Raw genomic sequence first — 19109 nt, 5'->3', positions numbered from 1 at the left:
ATCTGGCTAATATGCGTGGTTAGCCTTAACTAATTTCGAGGATATACTCTGTCATTTTTTTCCCAGTAGGTTATGTCACAAAGGCAGTTCCAGAGTGTTTAAAGCTTCCTTTTGTGCACAGAAACCCTTTGAGAGTTCTGACTAAGTAGACAACGGCCTTATGTGGGGATCGAACACCCATTCTCGTGAGCGTGAGTGGAATGCTCTACTGATTGAGCCACTGATGCGCACATTCAGAATGAATAATTAATATAAATCAAAAAACCTACTTCAGACTTCGTTCTTGACGAAAGGAAAAGAAACTATAAAAGAGGTCTGCTATGCTTTATAATAATAATAATAATAATTGCAACAAGGACTGTACTTTCAAGTCATGGTAATATAATTACATTTAAAAACACATCATTACTTAACACATTATTACTCGTAAAATGTCACATCGCCATACTTAGTACCACGGTATCAGTTTTTTGTAATCTTGCTTCTTCTTACTACATGATAAATTACCCTTCTGCTTGTCACCTGTGCATTTCGTCTTGTTATCTTGTCTCGTTTCTTCTCCCTCTGCTGTTACTAAAGTCGTTGGTTGAGGTGATAAATCATAGCATGTCACATCGCCAAATTTTGTTTTCACTGTCATCTCCTCGAAATCATTTTGTGTGTTCGGTAAAGCTTGTTGACATTTCTTTACCTCCATCCCACTAAATGATGGGTTATCCTCCCCTCTGCCATCGAACCGTTTTTCTTCTTCTTTTCCTTCCGGTACGAACCATGCGTTTCGAGTTGATGTGTTCGGCCTCGTGCCCATGGTGTTTACCCTCTCTCCAGACAGTATGGCACGATAAAGCTTAATTCTTTGTAAATCATGCTTCCTGGCTAATTCCTTGCAGTTATTTTGAAACGATGAAGCAAAGGTTTGAAGAATGTCTTTTAAATTCTCCGTTTTCTGAAGTCGTTTTAAAGCTAAACAAATAAAAGTCTAAATTATGACGCTTCTTTTTAGCCAATTCAACTTGATTTTTAATTGTTTCAAACATACTTTGTTGGGAATTTTTATCTGACATAATACACGTAAACTTTGCTATATGTTGTACGGATTAATTTTAAACCTGGAAATAAAGGCCAATACCACGGAAAATAATTTCAACTTTCTTGGCATGACCGCATCAAGTTTCAATTTGTGCTTACCCTGTTGAAAATACAGTAATTGCAAACGTTTGGTGAAATTACTTTTTGACCGCTAATGAGGTGGTTTTTCTCAATTTCCCCTCGTTACACACGCTGCAGTATTTCGACAATTCGGCATCGCTTCTTATTTTAGGCAAAAGAATTAAAAAAACTTATTATTATTATTATTAGAAATTTATTCCTCCACTATTTTATTTAACAGGTATAAAGTATAAAATAATAAGATAGCTATGTCCGTATCTGCCGGTGTGTTGACACTATACAAAAAAACAATTGTAAAGCAATTGTATTTATCACCTGTCCCTTAATTCGAGAGAATTTCCGTTACTAGGAAACCTTCCGTCCGCTCTCTGCTGTTTAGAGAGTCTTTATTAAGGACATAACCGATCATTTTTGTTCAATCATTTTTGCCTGTTAGCTGCAATTGTTTGATTTTTGGAGGTTTAGTTAATTATTGAAAAGAATGAACATCTCTGTATCTCCACTTTAATATAGAGATGCTTAATACGAGTCTATAACGATGCATCTTAATCACGCCCTCAGTCATTTGGTCCCTTAATCATTTTAGAAAGGCATATTACCTTAGGAACACGGTTGGTTGCATCTGTAGAGAACACGTTAGTAACACGATAAATTCTCACCTTTAGCGTCTGCTGCAACTTTTCGTCTTCGACTTCGTTTACAACACGTGTACACCATTCCAACGCAAGAAGCAAACATCAACATACTGGAGAGCGCAATGATAGCGGATTTAAAAACGCTTGATGTCGGATTAAATACTGATGTTGGCTCGTTCAACGAAACCGGCTGAAACGAAAAGTAAAGCCTATGTAGATTAATATTTAAATTACCACTTCAGTTTTATCTAGACACAAAATATACGTGACCACACCCTATCTTTTGGTCCTATGTTATACTGTTTTAAGCAGGGCTACACCTTCCTTCTCATTTTTTTACGAATTTTAACTTAATAACCGGTTTCTGTAATATTCGCCTAGCGTTCTTAAATAATCTTGGATAACGTGAAAATTATGGGTTTCATTATATCGCTGCATCCCATACTGTGAAATATTAATGAGTTAATTTTCGATAAAAGGTCCTTTTTATTGAAGTTATTTTCGGGCCGGTTTTTGCTAGACAAAATGCCTTACGATTATACTGGGGTTAGTAAGTTGTACGATACTAAATAAAAGACGTAACTTGATATCTCCCGACGGAAAATTGGTAATAAGAAGAGGCATAGAATCTAGGAGTCGGTGGATTAAATAAGCTACGCAAAGATATTTAGTTCCATATCTATCAAGATAAGAAAGTTGAAGGTAAAGCCAGCAATGTTCTAACTACTACTTGCATTAAGAGAAATCATGGATAAGTGGAACTCGCTCCCATGAACTTCCTTACTAAATAAAAACATAAGCCGGGTAAGTGGAACTTTCGTTTAGTGACACAAAACACTCTGCTTAAATGGCACTTCAGTGCAATGACTTTTGACACAGGAGATAGAAAAATGAATACGAATAAATACATTGCGTTGAAAAAGCACAAATACTTTTACAAAATCTCTTTACCTTTGCCTTTTCTCACGCTACTACTCACAAGCTGCATCAACTTTCGGTAAGCGGTACCTTTAGAACTCTTCATCATAATCTCTCTTTTTTAAGTATATTTGTTTAAGTGGAACATTTGCTAAATTGGACCAATTTTTAATATCCTTAGAAGACCCTCTTAACGTGAGTATTATGTAGTGTTGTGTCTATAAAGTTAGTAAGTTAGTAAGAAGAAAAACAACAACAAACACATTCTTTACCTCCATCAAATGAGTATTCATTGACAGACTGTCTAATATGCGTTTTTCATTGATTCGAATAAAGTCTCTCATTGCATTCGCCACGTTTTTCAGATCACCAGACACTACGAATCCATACGTTCTAGGGTATTTTAACATTTTTGTCGGGCGTAAGTTAGGGCGTTGAAAATCTTCCCTGTTACTCCCGGCTGTGTAAGCGTCAACTAGAATACCATCTATTTCCCCGTCGATCAACGCATCCGCAAGCTGTGAAGTTGATGTATAAACCGCTTCTACATAAAAATAGTAACTGCACAGGTTAAAATATTACATGCAGGTAAAGTGAGTAGTTTGATGACATGCTTCCACATTACATGTTTTCTAATTCACACGTCATTTTTAAATAGCACACGTCATTTTTTAATAGCACACGTCATTGCTTAATAGCACACGTCATTTTTTAATAACACACGTCATTTTTTAATAGCACACGTCATTTTTTAATAGCACACGTCATTGCTTAATAGCACACGTCATTTTTTAATAACACACGTCATTTTTTAATAGCACACGTCTCTATAATAATAGCCGTCGTCTGTCTGTCTCTGCGCGGACCCCCAGCCGAGTTAGAAAATGATGTTACGGAAACACGAATATCAAATGCGACATATTTTATCCACTTTGTTGCGGCGGGTAAATATAAACGACGGGCAAACCCGTGGATTTTTCCACAGGCAACGACTAGTCATTTTATAATAGCACACGTCATTTTTTAATAGCACACGTCATTTTTTTATTAGCAGAGGCCTACTTCACTATTAGCTAGGAGGATATAAATATATACCCCTAGCTAATGGTGACTCTGAAGAAAGAAACTTTTGTGAAATAGCATGTTTTAGAGATGAAATTATGTCAGCTTTGGTCGGCTGAAGATTACGTTCCCTAGCGTAGTGTTTTAGACAGTTAATGATTTAGCAAAGCTATTTTTTTTCTTTATTTATGGGAGTGTATTTTGCGAGATTATGCTCTGTACAGACTTTTTTTCTCACTTTTTTAAACATTTTAGCTTCTTAAAGTCTACATACTTCGATTCACTTTGCCATTTCTAAGAATTCCAAACATTTCTTCAAACGACCCGTTCAAGGCGCCGATCTAAAAAAAATCTACATTTACAAAGTAGCAAAAATATAAGAATATGTCTTCTCTATAGGGTGGGGGAGAGGGGGAAGGGGAAGGAGAAGGCATGTGAAGTAAAAATTCAACATAAAGTAAAAATGTAAAGAAACCCGGTTATCGCAGATTGGGCAGGAACATAAAATTTTCTGATTCTTTTTCTGGCTATGGTCAGTGTCTAAAAATAATTTTTGGCAGAATTTTTTAGAGAAAAATAACACTTACATGTGTGTCATAAATATTTTTTTGTGAGGAATACTCCACACTGCTAATAGCGGACACGATAGCACCTGTAACTAGCGCCGTTAAAACCAAACCGATTATGATCCAAACCATGGCAAGGAGCCTACTTCTAAAATGACGTGGAACGTAGTCACCATACCTAAATATCAACCAATACATTTTGTAAGATATTGGAACATGCTCGATTGAGCAGTTGCCATCAATTTTATGACAGGTTCTTTTTAGAGTTAGTTAAAAATATCAACAGCCGCTAACAGAGAATTACTATACCCGTGTGTTCCTTGGGTAATGAACGCCCAGTAGATAGAATCTTGCAGACCTTTTATTATTCTCTCAGAAAAGTCAGTGTGACCATTCTGATGATAACCTTCCTAAAAGGGAAAACCAATATTTTGCAACAAAGTTGATGATCACAGTAAAAAATGTTGGGCTTAAATAAGTTATTTAAAAATCTTCAAGATCAATTTTTTGCCGAGGTTTCATCAAGTTGAATGTTTTTGATTTTGATAAATTGTAACAGCGTAAAACTCAGAAATTATTTAACAAATTGCAGATACCATATAAAATCTTCTGATAACCTGTCAGAAAAAAATGACATTAGCAAGAAATTTATTGCTACTGTTTTGTTTTCTTGATGACATACTCCAGTTTGAGAAAGCCTATCAGAAGTTTTTTCGAGGGGGGGAGGGGATAAAAATATGCCGCTTTCCCCTCCCACACACCCTTTTTCTTCAGTTATATATGCAGTAATAGCTTGCGCAATCAAAGTCATACAATGAACCACATCAACATTCCCACCACCACCATGAACAACATGTTCAACGCGATCAACGGAATCACATTTGACATTACCATTAACATGCTGACTACAGCTTCATTGACTGATTTATCCTTTGTAATAAACACTACACCTGGGTGGTCAACTAATGGAACATACTCGTTTTCTAAATAATTTTTTAACGTTTTTTGTCCGACTATAGGGAAAGATAGATCCGTAAACTGGTCTATTTCTCGGATCACTTTATCAAGGGTTGATTTTTGCGCAGGTGACCCTCTTCCATCACGGTCTTTGTCAATACTTGTCATTGTGACGTTTAATTTACAGGGACATTCTCCACAAGCAAAATCAATCATTTCGTCAAGAAGTTCAGCAAATATTCCACGGAGCTCGTTGTCTTCAAGATAAACGTATGGTTTGACAATGTAATAATTGATGGATACAACAGGTGGGCAGCGACATGTTCCTAAACAGATATTGCAGAAAAGTGCAAAATCATAATTCAGACTGATAACTGTATTGGGATGCTTCTTTTCCTAAGTTAAAAAAGCAAAATACACTCTATCTATTATAATGCACGGCTTTGCGATATAAGACAACATGTCCGTGAAAAGTACACTTCTAGGCCACTTCGATTTTCACACTCACACACTTAGTTTATTATGCTATAAAAGGCTAGCTGTATTAATATAGGTAATGATATTGAAGCCATATAAAGAATATATCTTTCTGACTTCTTTTCACACTTATACCAGGCACTATAGGTTGTTTCTTCAATTGATAAGACCTTCATGTACTTTGTTTGTGTTTTTGTGACAAGCAAAGTAGATATATTCTACTACGGGGCTTGCAGTTAATATATTATGACAGTGTCATAGTAAGACACGTACTTGCTGTCAACGTTTTCTCCAAAAACACCAAGTGATCTTGAACAATGTTGAAATCAATCTGATAATCTGTATTGGGATTTAGGTTTGGTAGAACTTGTTCAGCTATTTGGGGATGAAGAAGAAACTGATGCTCGTATCTCTCCTCCGTTCTCAGTTGTTCATCCTCCACCTTGTAGTATTCTATCAAGTATCCAAGGATATCATCTACTGATTGTTTACCAGTTGGTGGTTTCCATTTTACAGTGATAGTATTATGGGTATTGCATTCAGCAAGTTCTACCTTCACAATTGGCTTTTCTGCAACAGATAAAAGAGAAAGCATCTAAATATTGTTCTTTATCAGCTCATAAAAGTAAAAAGTAATGGCTTTTGTTTCAGGACTGCGAAACTTTACCTAGGGAGATCACTCAAACGTATATTGCCGTATTTACTGGAACACACAGCACCCCTAACCCCACCTAGGGAAAAAGAGGATCAAACTTGATGCACATTCACGGGAAACCATTTTGAAAAAAATAGAATAGGGGCTTTTTCCTTTTCAAAAAACCCCTTTAATCCTATCCAGGTTGTTGTATATTGGGTTAAAATCAAAAAAATTGGTTTTTCTTTTAAATTTTAACTTGGCGCCCCATTATAATGCCCCCTACCTTTGACCAGGTCAGTCACATCTAAATCTAAATAAGGTTAAAATTTGAAGAAAAAAAATGAATTTTCTTTTAAGTACTTAATATTTCATTTTTCTTCGCATCAGATAAGATTAAAGGATAACCTGCTTACTAACCTACAATAGTAGTTAGAATTCGTTCAGACGGTCCATCACCCGCGTCATTATATGCACACACTTCAAATTCATACGTAAAGCCGGGGGTAAGATCGGAAATGTAAACGTAATGGTCCTCCGTTTTATCTATCCACAAATTTACGTTGTAGTCATAATATACTATTTTGTAACCAGATATTGGGATTTCATTTTTGTAGAGTCTGTCCCATTCCAGGAAAAGAGAAGTTGAATTTAAATTGTGGATGTGGAGATTCGTTGGTGCTTGATCAGGTGCTAAAGAAAGGAGCGTAAAGAAAGATCTTCTTCATGTAAAGTATAAACACTTAACATTTTGTTTTGTTTCGTTTTTACATCTAACTGCAAAATTATGCTGATGAATTCCAAAAAACTATTTTTTGTGTATGGACGACAGGTCCTTGCAGACGTCTTCAAAAACCTCAATGATGATTCTCTTTTCCATTGTTCTCATGCCTAAGTGGATTTGCGTTTGGTTCTTGCAATTATATTAAACTTTGAAAACAAAATTGTAAATAAGGTACTTCCTCACATCAGACGTTTTTCATTATTTGACTGATAAAGAAGATATTGCATCCAATACTTATTCGCCCAATGTAAAGCCATATTTAATGAGGGTAGCTGAGTTGAACATTGTTTTAATGAGAGTGAATAAATATGATATTTAACAAGAATGCAATTTTTTTTTGATTATATAGCTACAATTGATATTAGATGTTGCTTTTTGTATTAAATCATGTTTTTTCAGAAATTAAAAAAGAAAGTAAAAATGCGTTGGAGATGAGATGTTTACAAAGTTCCCGCCTTAATCATTTTTGAATACTTTTAACCAATCAGGTGTCTTAAGTTGAAATAAAAAATGCAACGCGTGAATGATTTTAATGAGTGAAATCAACATGAAGATAATTACTTCCATTGAATAAAAAGGGGCGAAATATTATAAATTACAATCTTCTTGTTTAATCATGGCCATTGAAAAATATTAATAGTACAGGCTTGTTGTTTCAACAGTCATATATAGACATTTACATACCTTTGCCTTGAGTAGAAAATGCTATCTGTTCGGATGGAAAGCCATTACCTTTATGGTTATAAGCAAGTATTCTAAATACATACTCCGTTCTTGGTTCCAGGTTTGATATGATTGCTGGCGAGGTCGCAGCTGCATACCTTTGATATGGTTCAGAGAGTTGTAACCTCTTGCGAAAACATACAACATATGCAACTGCATTATCAACTTCATTCCATGATAATTGAATTGACGTTGGCGACGTGGATTTAAGTTTGATTCCAGTAGGTGCATATTGGGGAACTACACGGAAGGGATATTCAAATTAATTGAATTAAAAATTATTTTTATTTTCATTTTAAAATAGAACTTAAATTATTTTTTGATCATCTTTCCGTCTTTTTCTCATATGAAGACTAATTTGAGTCGTTTCTTTGAAAATGCATGTGAATATGGCTTGCCAAACATTCGAAGTATGGAATATGGAGTTAATATGGCTGTCAAAATGTTTTGTAGTAAAAAAATAAAAAGTTGGAGAACAGATTTGATTTCTCTCTTATTAACTTGACTTTTTTAAAAAGACACATTCACGCGCTACATACCGTTGCTTTCAATGTAAAAATGACTCTTTCCTTCAATCAAGGGAAGTTTGCCGACACTTTCTTCCTTCTCAATGCTGTCTTGTAAAAATACTAGTTGATATGAATCAAGGCTTTTGTAAATTATGGTAAAATTCGTCACTATGCTTCCTTTCCTAAATTTACGAATTAAAACGTCATTTGTTGTATCAATATGCGCCCCTGTAATGCGCGAAGCGGATTTTGTTACATCTCATTTGCTACTTGCTAATTTTATTATGAAAATCTTACAGGTGAGTAATTTTTATTGTTACGTTTTATCCCCACCTTACAAAAACAATTAGCAATTTAATTAATAGGATAACTAGTAGTTAGTCTGTTGCAAAATGAACGCGTTTGCCCGTCCTTAAAATTACACGCGAATGCGCCCGCCGCATCAAAGAGGATAAAAATATATTACTTCTGCTATTTCGAAAGACAAAAGCGGGTATTTATTAAAGGTTTTTTACCGACACCATCAAATTGTTTAATGATCATTGTGTGTCTAACGTTATAAAGTAGGATGCTAGCTGGAAGAAGCAACGGATAAATTCCTGCCGGGAGTTCCTGTGGATTTTCTACGGAATAACGACTATATATTTATTAGTCAATGAATGTGCATTAAGAGTGAAGAAATATGCTTTTAATTCATGTTTTGTTGAAACAGCGGGTATAATATGAACGATATGTGACATCTGCTACACTTGTTTCAAAGAAGTCTAACAAGGTTCCAGGGTGTTTTAAATTTTCCTGTTGTCAACATCTCCAATGGAAATAAAACTTTTAAAAGTGACATTTGAAATATGATTACTTATGTATTAAATATGTTTTGTCGTTCTAGCAGCTACGAAAATATGCGACAGCTCTTTAATTGTGACTAATTAACTAGTTTTTACGTTGCAATATGCGAATCGTATATTCATACCTAGCTGACAGGAGTATTACAGCTTCTATTGAATCTTGAAACTGTTCATCGTACATCGAAAGCACCTAAAGAGAGGTGAAAGCTGTTTCAGTACTCTTCCTCACACAACAATTACGTTCTTTATCGAGAAGAGGCTGCCTTAAAAATTTAGCACCATAAAAAAAGTTGAAATTGAAACAGCCTGAAATAGCTCCTACATCACTATATGATTGTATAATTTCGGAGTAGCACATTAAAAACGAAAAGAATTGTTATTTAAAGGGAGAAAGTAGCTGCGATCTTAAACACACTTCCTTCTACTTAAATTTTTACCACTGACATTTCGTATTCCCTTTTTGTTGTATGATATGTTTTTATCGAGTTGAATGATGCAAGCCTTAGCTGATCGTTAAAAGATGTCTGCAAAGAACTTAAAACATTAATTGCAAAACAAAAGACCGCACCTGGTTCTGGATATTCTTTTCAAGAATTCGAAAGCTTTCACTATTAGTGTTACTTAGTTCTGGTTGATAAACGGCGTCTATTGTGATGTTAAAGTTGACCCTTGCCTCTAAAAAGAAAATGAAATTGTTACTGGTTAATGCGTCCCTATATATGATGACCCTATATAATGAAAAGTACAGCTTTTTAGAACGTTTTTTAACCCTATTCGGTCCGGGGGCAGATTCCACCCCCCACCCCACCCCCTGACGGCTTTTTTTAATAACTCCTTATTGCTATGTTATATGGCTATGAAACTCACTGAATTTCAATATTTATTTATTAGACACCTGCAAGCCAAATTTTTAGGTCCTATACCTTTCAGAGACTTTGATATTGGCCATTACTCGAAACTACCGCTAAATATCTCTATGAAATCCTTATAATGAGGAAAATTTAATAACTCTTGTTAGGATTATTCTTAAAACTTCAAACTTGCAATACAACTTTGTTTTATTAAGAAGAATCATTTTGCATAATCTGGACACATGATTATTCCGATTTCCCGATTTTGTCGGATTTTACCTAAAAATTGAAAAGAAATGGATTTTCGGGCAATTTTTGGCAATTTTTTATGCGATCCACATAAAAACCGGAAAATATGTTAAATAACTTTATTTAGCTTTCAGAAACTTCAAACAGAATGCAAAAATTACTTTCTTTGTCGGTATATACTCAGTGAAATTTAAAATCGCCAATATCATTATCCAAACTGAGGGTTTAAAGAAAGAACTACGTAAATCAATCGGAACGTTAAGAAGAAGTTTGCCTTCCAATATAATTTTTGAGTCGCTAAGATTTCGGTTATGTTTTGTTAAATATTGTTTTATACGTCACCTGTGTATTATGTAGTTGTTGAAAATTATATTTAAAAAAACTTGTAAGATAATTGTAACAATTTACGTTGATAATGTCTTGTAGTAACAAGACGAAATATCCGTTAAAATAAAATAAAAAAGATGTCATCATCAATCAAACTTCTCGTACTTATTTTTATTGTGAAATCTACAATATATTATAGAGAGGGTTTGTGATCCATTCTTTTTCATAAAATAAATAAGAAATAACAGCTACCAGGGCAAGGGTTATTGAAGCATCTTTTAAATTCTTTTAATTTTTCAGTACACTCTCTTACGCCGCCATATATTCCTTTGACGCATTCTCTTGTGCGAATCATCCAACCGTCATTACAAGGTTGGTCACATGCAGACCATATTGTCCATTCACCAACCTCTGCATCAACTAAAAATACATTTTGGGACTTTTCTGAATATCAAGGTAACATAAGAATGTTTAATATGAAATGCTAGCAACACGCCTTGGAACTGTTATAATCAGAAATTTTTAAAAATAATTTCTACTGTATACACCTCTTTAAAAGAATTCCTGCTACGCACGCAGCTTTTTAATTGCACCCAGTAATGCATATTTTTTGGTTGATTACGCAAATTCACGCTTTTATTTCAATTGATTTGTCAGAAGTTAGCAAATTTTAGGCTTAAGAAAGTAAGATATATAAATTGCAAGTAATTAAAAGAAGTAGCTTCTGCAACAAAAGACATCTTGTTGAAGAATTGCGTTGATAAGGAAAATAAAGGATTTTTTATTTTTAGTCTTATTTATTACCTGGACAATATTGCGGATTGCATTCTTTTGTTTGGAACGACGAACCGTAGCAATCTAAGCCACCATAAGCTGGTACTGGGTTGTCGCATTTGCGCGATCGACGGGAAGTCCCAAAATTGCAACTTTTGTCACATTTCGACCAAGCTGTCCATTCTGAAAATTCACCATGAACTAAAAAAAATACCTTTGAGACAATATCTTACCTTTGACGGCTATAAATTGTAGTACGGAATAGCACATACATAAGTTCTTTTTGACTAATTTATTTATTTAAATGTTATATAAAATACACCTCAAGTCGACTCGATGTTCCCCCGCCTATTAGTAGTACATTGACTAGCAAATGTGTATCTGAAAAGTCATTCAGAAAAGTCATTGCATATTCTAGACATTGCACAACTCGACTGCAATAAAAATTACAAAAAAAGCGAAGGCAGGGAAACAATAAGAGGCTTGAGAGAACGGGATCACGGAATAAGGTTCACTCTATTACTTGTGCATGATAGTATTAGAGATATTATTTTAATTTATCTGCTCAGTATTCATATTATTGTGGAAAGTTTATCATTTCTGCAATTATATAAATACACTAGTAGTTAGCCTGTGGAAAATCCACGGGTTTGCCCGCCCTTTTTATACTGCATTACGTGCTTCTCGTCATTGCGCAGCTAAGCTACCATTTTGCGTGACAGACAGACAGACGTATACAGGTATTATAATATAGACTAGCCCGGAAACCCGGCGTCGAAACACCGGGGTAAGCCACAAGTCAAGGTGTGACCATGCGTTGAACGCCCTGAGGAGTGCTTAATAAGAGTCGTAAACTGTGCCACACAGTCAGGTGGGTGCTTTAGTACAGGTATGCAGTATGCCGTAAATCAAGTAAAGCGCATACACCATTATAGTGTTGCAACTGTCACATATTTTTCAAAAAGTAACTTTCCCGCAGCAAAAGCTGAAATAAAAACAGAGTTTACAAACCGTTGTTACTCCGTCATAGCAAAACCAATTAGTCAATATTATTTTATTTCGCGGAATAAGTTTCAGTAAATGTTAAAAAATTAATTGTGATATCGGGCTAAGCGTTTAGTACAGTTAAACAGAGTTGAAGAGGCGTGTAGGGACAATACCCTTTTGAAAAAACTTTCTCGCAGACTCTGTTTAAACAAAAACACAAGTAACAGTCCATTACCAACACAGGTTGAGCGGTTAGTCCAGGTAAACAGTGTTGCACACATGTACAGACGTGATTCCCGACTAAGTAAAAATCAGATTCGCAAAGTTAACACAAAAATCAGAAATGTTAGCTAACAACATCTACGTTGGTAGCCAGAATCTTAAAATTGGTTTTTTTTTAAGATTATTATATGACTAGAGAACACGTGACAGTAAGAGGCAAATAAAACTAATACAAATCTTTAGGTGGCTGAATAGGCAGCTTAGCCAGCTAGCTAACTATAAAGTATAGGTGAATAAATATGTAAACAAATAAAAAAAAATACCCGAAAGTAAAAGAAACTGCAATCTTGTTAGAATACAAATAGAAGTATGAGAAAGAAAAATTAAGGCAAACAATTAAGAAACTTTTCTTTCTCCAGCAATGAGTTGGTTCAATCTGCTACCAATAAAGTAAAAATCGTTGTTAAGAAATATAAAGAGCTTTAGTTTCTGATTGGTCATTTATATAAAACAAACTAACTTTTTTATTAACATTAACTGTGTTATACATAAATTAGGTTGTTATCTCACATATATAAAATACTAGATGTTTTTTTTTTCTTATGGAAACAATGTTGTATATGAGAAAATTAGTGGTTACAGCTCTCGTACTCTGTGCGGGAGACCGGGGTTCGATTCCTCTTGACGGCGATTCAACATGGGCGAGTGAATGTTACCATAGCCCCGGGTTAACCCAAGCCATGTGAGGGAAATTGGGAAGATGGCACACTGTGTGGGTCGTTGGATGTTGCCGGGAGTTGTCTAGTAGAGCGCGGGCTCTAATTGGGTCTGCGTAGCTCAAAATGAGCATTAAATACTCTAGGACTCTCCATCTACGCCATGGCCCCTCCTGGAAATAATAGACAGGGTATATCCCTCGATATTTGTGAGGCTAGCCATGTAAAATATGCACATCTCTCTCTCTCTCATCTGCCACGTCTTTCTCCGCCCTATTTAGCAGTTTGTTTTGATCTAAGAACCACCTGCTACAATACCGAATGACCGAAAATCTATTATGCCCACTGCGATTTTCAGTTGGCAAAATATCATTTTGAAAAAAATGCTGACCACGCGATTTACAAAGTAAACAAACTTGAATGAGCGCGAAAGAGAAATGGAAAACGAAAGCTTTTGTTTTATTCATTCGGTTGGTGTAGTAAACGAAACCCTCGTACGTTGTAGTAGTGCAGGATTGCGTAGAATTATAGAATTTAGGAAAGAATGGATTAAATTTAATAGCGTAGAGTGTGCAATTGCCCAAACTTCTTACGATGTATTTCCCAAGAGTGAAGAAAAGAAACTAGAAAACAAGGAATTTCCGTCTCTGTGTTATCACAGAAAATGTTATCAGTTGTTTACCAAAATCAATAAATTAAAACGAACGAAAGATAAAACAAAAAACTTGAAATTTTTAGGTATGTGATGTTAAAGATTTTAGCTGCAGAGTTAGTTTAATTGTGTATAGCTATATTTTTTTTTATGTATTTTTTCTGTAATTCGATTTCTCCATAGAATTATGTAGTCAAAAAAAACAAAAGATGATATTGTACCTCCTGCAAGAAAAAGTTGCAGAATTTCTCAGCCTACGAAAATTTCTGAAAGATCGAAGCATGTTCTAGCCTCGGAGTGTATTATTTGTGAAAAGAATATCATTTATAAAACTGAAAAAGTAAGAATATTTATTTATAGCACATTATTCGAATGATCGAATAATATTCGAAACAATTTATTTTTAGATTAGTGGCAAGCGAACTCGTATAACGAGCTGAGACACTGACATGCGGTCAGTTGAAAGCTGCGGCCGAATTTAAAAATGACGAGCGAATTTTGACAGTGCTGAGAGAAAAAGATTGTGTTGCGCTCGAAGTACAATATCATAAACCCTGCTATAAGCTTTATGTTAAAAATCAACAAAAGAATTTGATGCAGTACGAGTCTTGCTATGAGATGTTTTGTGAAACTTATGTCAAAATGAAATTAATAGAAGAAAAAAAATGTCAATATGACTGCTTAGGGGTTAAAAAAGTAACAGTCCATTACCAACACAGGTTGAGCGGTTAGTCCAGGTAAACAGTGTTGCACACACGTACAGACGTGATTCCCGACTAAGTAAAAATCAGATTCGCAAAGTTAACACAAAAATCAGAAATGTTAGCTAACAACATCTACGTTGGTAGCCAGAATCTTAAAATTGGTTTTTTTTTAAGATTAATATATGACTAGAGAACACGTGACAGTAAGAGGCAAATAAAACTAATACAAATCTTTAGGTGGCTGAATAGGTAGCTTAGCCAGCTAGCTAACTATAAAGTATAGGTGAATAAATATGTAAACAAATAAAAAAAAATACCCGAAAGTAAAAGAAACTGCAATCTTGTTAGAATACAAATAGAAGTATGAGAAAGAAAAATTAAGGCAAACAATTAAGAAACTTTTCTTTCTCCAGCAATGAGTTGGTTCAATCTGCTACCAATAAAGTAAAAATCGTTGTTAAGAAATATAAAGAGCTTTAGTTTCTGATTGGTCATTTATATAAAACAAACTAACTTTTTTATTAACATTAACTGTGTTATACATAAATTAGGTTGTTATCTCACATATATAAAATACTAGATGTTTTTTTTTTCTTATAGAAACAATGTTGTATATGAGAAAAAATGATGTTACCAACTCTGTAAACCCGTAGTTTTTTTAAAAAATACAATTATAATGACAAGTTTTTTCGACGATCTGCCACGTCTTTCTCCGCCCTATTTAGCAGTTTGTTTTGATCTAAGAACCACCTGCTACAATACCGAATGACCGAAAATCTATTATGCCCACTGCGATTTTCAGTTGGCAAAATATCATTTTGAAAAAAATGCTGACCACGCGATTTACAAAGTAAACAAACTTGAATGAGCGCGAAAGAGAAATGGAAAACGAAAGCTTTTGTTTTATTCATTCGGTTGGTGTAGTAAACGAAACCCTCGTACGTTGTAGTAGTGCAGGATTGCGTAGAATTATAGAATTTAGGAAAGAATGGATTAAATTTAATAGCGTAGAGTGTGCAATTGCCCAAACTTCTTACGATGTATTTCCCAAGAGTGAAGAAAAGAAACTAGAAAACAAGGAATTTCCGTCTCTGTGTTATCACAGAAAATGTTATCAGTTGTTTACCAAAATCAATAAATTAAAACGAACGAAAGATAAAACAAAAAACTTGAAATTTTTAGGTATGTGATGTTAAAGATTTTAGCTGCAGAGTTAGTTTAATTGTGTATAGCTATATTTTTTTTATGTATTTTTTCTGTAATTCGATTTCTCCATAGAATTATGTAGTCAAAAAAAACAAAAGATGATATTGTACCTCCTGCAAGAAAAAGTTGCAGAATTTCTCAGCCTACGAAAATTTCTGAAAGATCGAAGCATGTTCTAGCCTCGGAGTGTATTATTTGTGAAAAGAATATCATTTATAAAACTGAAAAAGTAAGAATATTTATTTATAGCACATTATTCGAATGATCGAATAATATTCGAAACAATTTATTTTTAGATTAGTGGCAAGCGAACTCGTATAACGAGCTGAGACACTGACATGCGGTCAGTTGAAAGCTGCGGCCGAATTTAAAAATGACGAGCGAATTTTGACAGTGCTGAGAGAAAAAGATTGTGTTGCGCTCGAAGTACAATATCATAAACCCTGCTATAAGCTTTATGTTAAAAATCAACAAAAGAATTTGATGCAGTACGAGTCTTGCTATGAGATGTTTTGTGAAACTTATGTCAAAATGAAATTAATAGAAGAAAAAAAATGTCAATATGACTGCTTAGGGGTTAAAAAAGTAACAGTCCATTACCAACACAGGTTGAGCGGTTAGTCCAGGTAAACAGTGTTGCACACACGTACAGACGTGATTCCCGACTAAGTAAAAATCAGATTCGCAAAGTTAACACAAAAATCAGAAATGTTAGCTAACAACATCTACGTTGGTAGCCAGAATCTTAAAATTGGTTTTTTTTAAGATTAATATATGACTAGAGAACACGTGACAGTAAGAGGCAAATAAAACTAATACAAATCTTTAGGTGGCTGAATAGGTAGCTTAGCCAGCTAGCTAACTATAAAGTATAGGTGAATAAATATGTAAACAAATAAAAAAAAATACCCGAAAGTAAAAGAAACTGCAATCTTGTTAGAATACAAATAGAAGTATGAGAAAGAAAAATTAAGGAAAACAATTAAGAAACTTTTCTTTCTCCAGCAATGAGTTGGTTCAATCTGCTACCAATAAAGTAAAAATCGTTGTTAAGAAATATAAAGAGCTTTAGTTTCTGATTGGTCATTTATATAAAACAAACTAACTTTTTTATTAACATTAACTGTGTTATACATAAATTAGGTTGTTATCTCACATATATAAAATACTAGATGTTTTTTTTTTCTTATAGAAACAATGTTGTATATGAGAAAAAATGATGTTACCAACTCTGTAAACCCGTAGTTTTTTTAAAAAATACAATTATAATGACAAGTTTTTTCGACGATCTGCCACGTCTTTCTCCGCCCTATTTAGCAGTTTGTTTTGATCTAAGAACCACCTGCTACAATACCGAATGACCGAAAATCTATTATGCCCACTGCGATTTTCAGTTGGCAAAATATCATTTTGAAAAAAATGCTGACCACGCGATTTACAAAGTAAACAAACTTGAATGAGCGCGAAAGAGAAATGGAAAACGAAAGCTTTTGTTTTATTCATTCGGTTGGTGTAGTAAACGAAACCCTCGTACGTTGTAGTAGTGCAGGATTGCGTAGAATTATAGAATTTAGGAAAGAATGGATTAAATTTAATAGCGTAGAGTGTGCAATTGCCCAAACTTCTTACGATGTATTTCCCAAGAGTGAAGAAAAGAAACTAGAAAACAAGGAATTTCCGTCTCTGTGTTATCACAGAAAATGTTATCAGTTGTTTACCAAAATCAATAAATTAAAACGAACGAAAGATAAAACAAAAAACTTGAAATTTTTAGGTATGTGATGTTAAAGATTTTAGCTGCAGAGTTAGTTTAATTGTGTATAGCTATATTTTTTTTTATGTATTTTTTCTGTAATTCGATTTCTCCATAGAATTATGTAGTCAAAAAAAACAAAAGATGATATTGTACCTCCTGCAAGAAAAAGTTGCAGAATTTCTCAGCCTACGAAAATTTCTGAAAGATCGAAGCATGTTCTAGCCTCGGAGTGTATTATTTGTGAAAAGAATATCATTTATAAAACTGAAAAAGTAAGAATATTTATTTATAGCACATTATTCGAATGATCGAATAATATTCGAAACAATTTATTTTTAGATTAGTGGCAAGCGAACTCGTATAACGAGCTGAGACACTGACATGCGGTCAGTTGAAAGCTGCGGCCGAATTTAAAAATGACGAGCGAATTTTGACAGTGCTGAGAGAAAAAGATTGTGTTGCGCTCGAAGTACAATATCATAAACCCTGCTATAAGCTTTATGTTAAAAATCAACAAAAGAATTTGATGCAGTACGAGTCTTGCTATGAGATGTTTTGTGAAACTTATGTCAAAATGAAATTAATAGAAGAAAAAAAATGTCAATATGACTGCTCTGGTTAGAAAATTTAGATATATTGCTGCTAGACAGGGTAGCAATACTTTCAATTATAAAGCTTCTAGACTGGGGTTAAAGTTACAAAAAGACTTCCCTGAACTGGGGGAGATCAAAAGATCCCAATTCAATGGAAGAAGTTTTTCTCCGTTGGAAAAAAACAAAGAGACTCTCTTAAATTTCTTGGCATCAGCATGGCAGCTTTATACTTCAGAGAAATTTCAATGTAAGACCATATACGTCACATCAGATGATAAATGTTATATCCTATCTCCTTGTGCGGATGAAATTTGTTCTACTTCATTGGTTCCTCAGCTTGAGTATAATCATGAAGAAGCGGATACTAGGTTGATATTACATGCTATCTTTGCATCGCAGTCAAGTGTACTAATACGCACTCTAGATACATCGCAGTCAAGTCAAGCACTCCTGATAGAGATGTCGTTATTATGGCTGTTGCATCAGCTAAAGATTTTAATCATCGTTTTCATGTGCAACTGGCGTTGGCGAACAAAATCGAATTCTCGATATGCATAACATCGCGAACTCCCTTGGTGAAGTTACTGATGCTCTCGTCGGATTTCACGCCTTAACAGGTTGCGACTCAGTTAGCTCCTTTCATGGAAAAGGAAAAAAAAATGCTTTGACGTAATGAAAACCAAGCCACTTTACATAGATTTTTTTTCAACCCTCGGATATGTAGCAGTTGCTACGGAAGAGATCTATAATAAAGCTGCTGTCTTTGTTTGCAGTTTATACGGTTCTCAGACA

The 19109-nt window shown here is 34.4% G+C and overlaps 1 protein-coding gene across 2 annotated transcripts in view; it reads right to left on the bottom strand.

The window, feature by feature from the left end:
* Positions 1-319: 319 nt before the first annotated feature.
* LOC130647766 (uncharacterized) overlaps positions 320-19109 on the bottom strand; it is a 44720-nt gene continuing 25930 nt past the window's right edge. For both annotated transcript variants that reach the window (XM_057453736.1, XM_057453729.1), the window contains 15 exons: positions 11512-11682; positions 10960-11127; positions 9849-9955; positions 9406-9470; positions 8466-8617; positions 7888-8166; positions 6840-7112; positions 6059-6355; positions 5165-5634; positions 4661-4761; positions 4373-4529; positions 4060-4126; positions 2996-3267; positions 1830-1995; positions 320-963 (listed from right to left, as the gene is read on the bottom strand). In XM_057453736.1, coding sequence (XP_057309719.1) covers positions 449-963; positions 1830-1995; positions 2996-3267; positions 4060-4126; positions 4373-4529; positions 4661-4761; positions 5165-5634; positions 6059-6355; positions 6840-7112; positions 7888-8166; positions 8466-8617; positions 9406-9470; positions 9849-9955; positions 10960-11127; positions 11512-11682 — 3260 coding nt within the window. In that variant the 3' untranslated portion in view covers positions 320-448. The remainder of the gene's footprint in view (positions 964-1829; positions 1996-2995; positions 3268-4059; positions 4127-4372; positions 4530-4660; positions 4762-5164; positions 5635-6058; positions 6356-6839; positions 7113-7887; positions 8167-8465; positions 8618-9405; positions 9471-9848; positions 9956-10959; positions 11128-11511; positions 11683-19109) is intronic.

The sequence above is a fragment of the Hydractinia symbiolongicarpus genome, chromosome 1, assembly GCF_029227915.1.
Source record: "Hydractinia symbiolongicarpus strain clone_291-10 chromosome 1, HSymV2.1, whole genome shotgun sequence".
Classification (NCBI taxonomy): domain Eukaryota; kingdom Metazoa; phylum Cnidaria; class Hydrozoa; order Anthoathecata; family Hydractiniidae; genus Hydractinia; species Hydractinia symbiolongicarpus.
The sequence above is the reverse complement of the archived record's forward strand: the minus strand, read 5'-3'. Positions and strand labels throughout refer to the sequence as shown.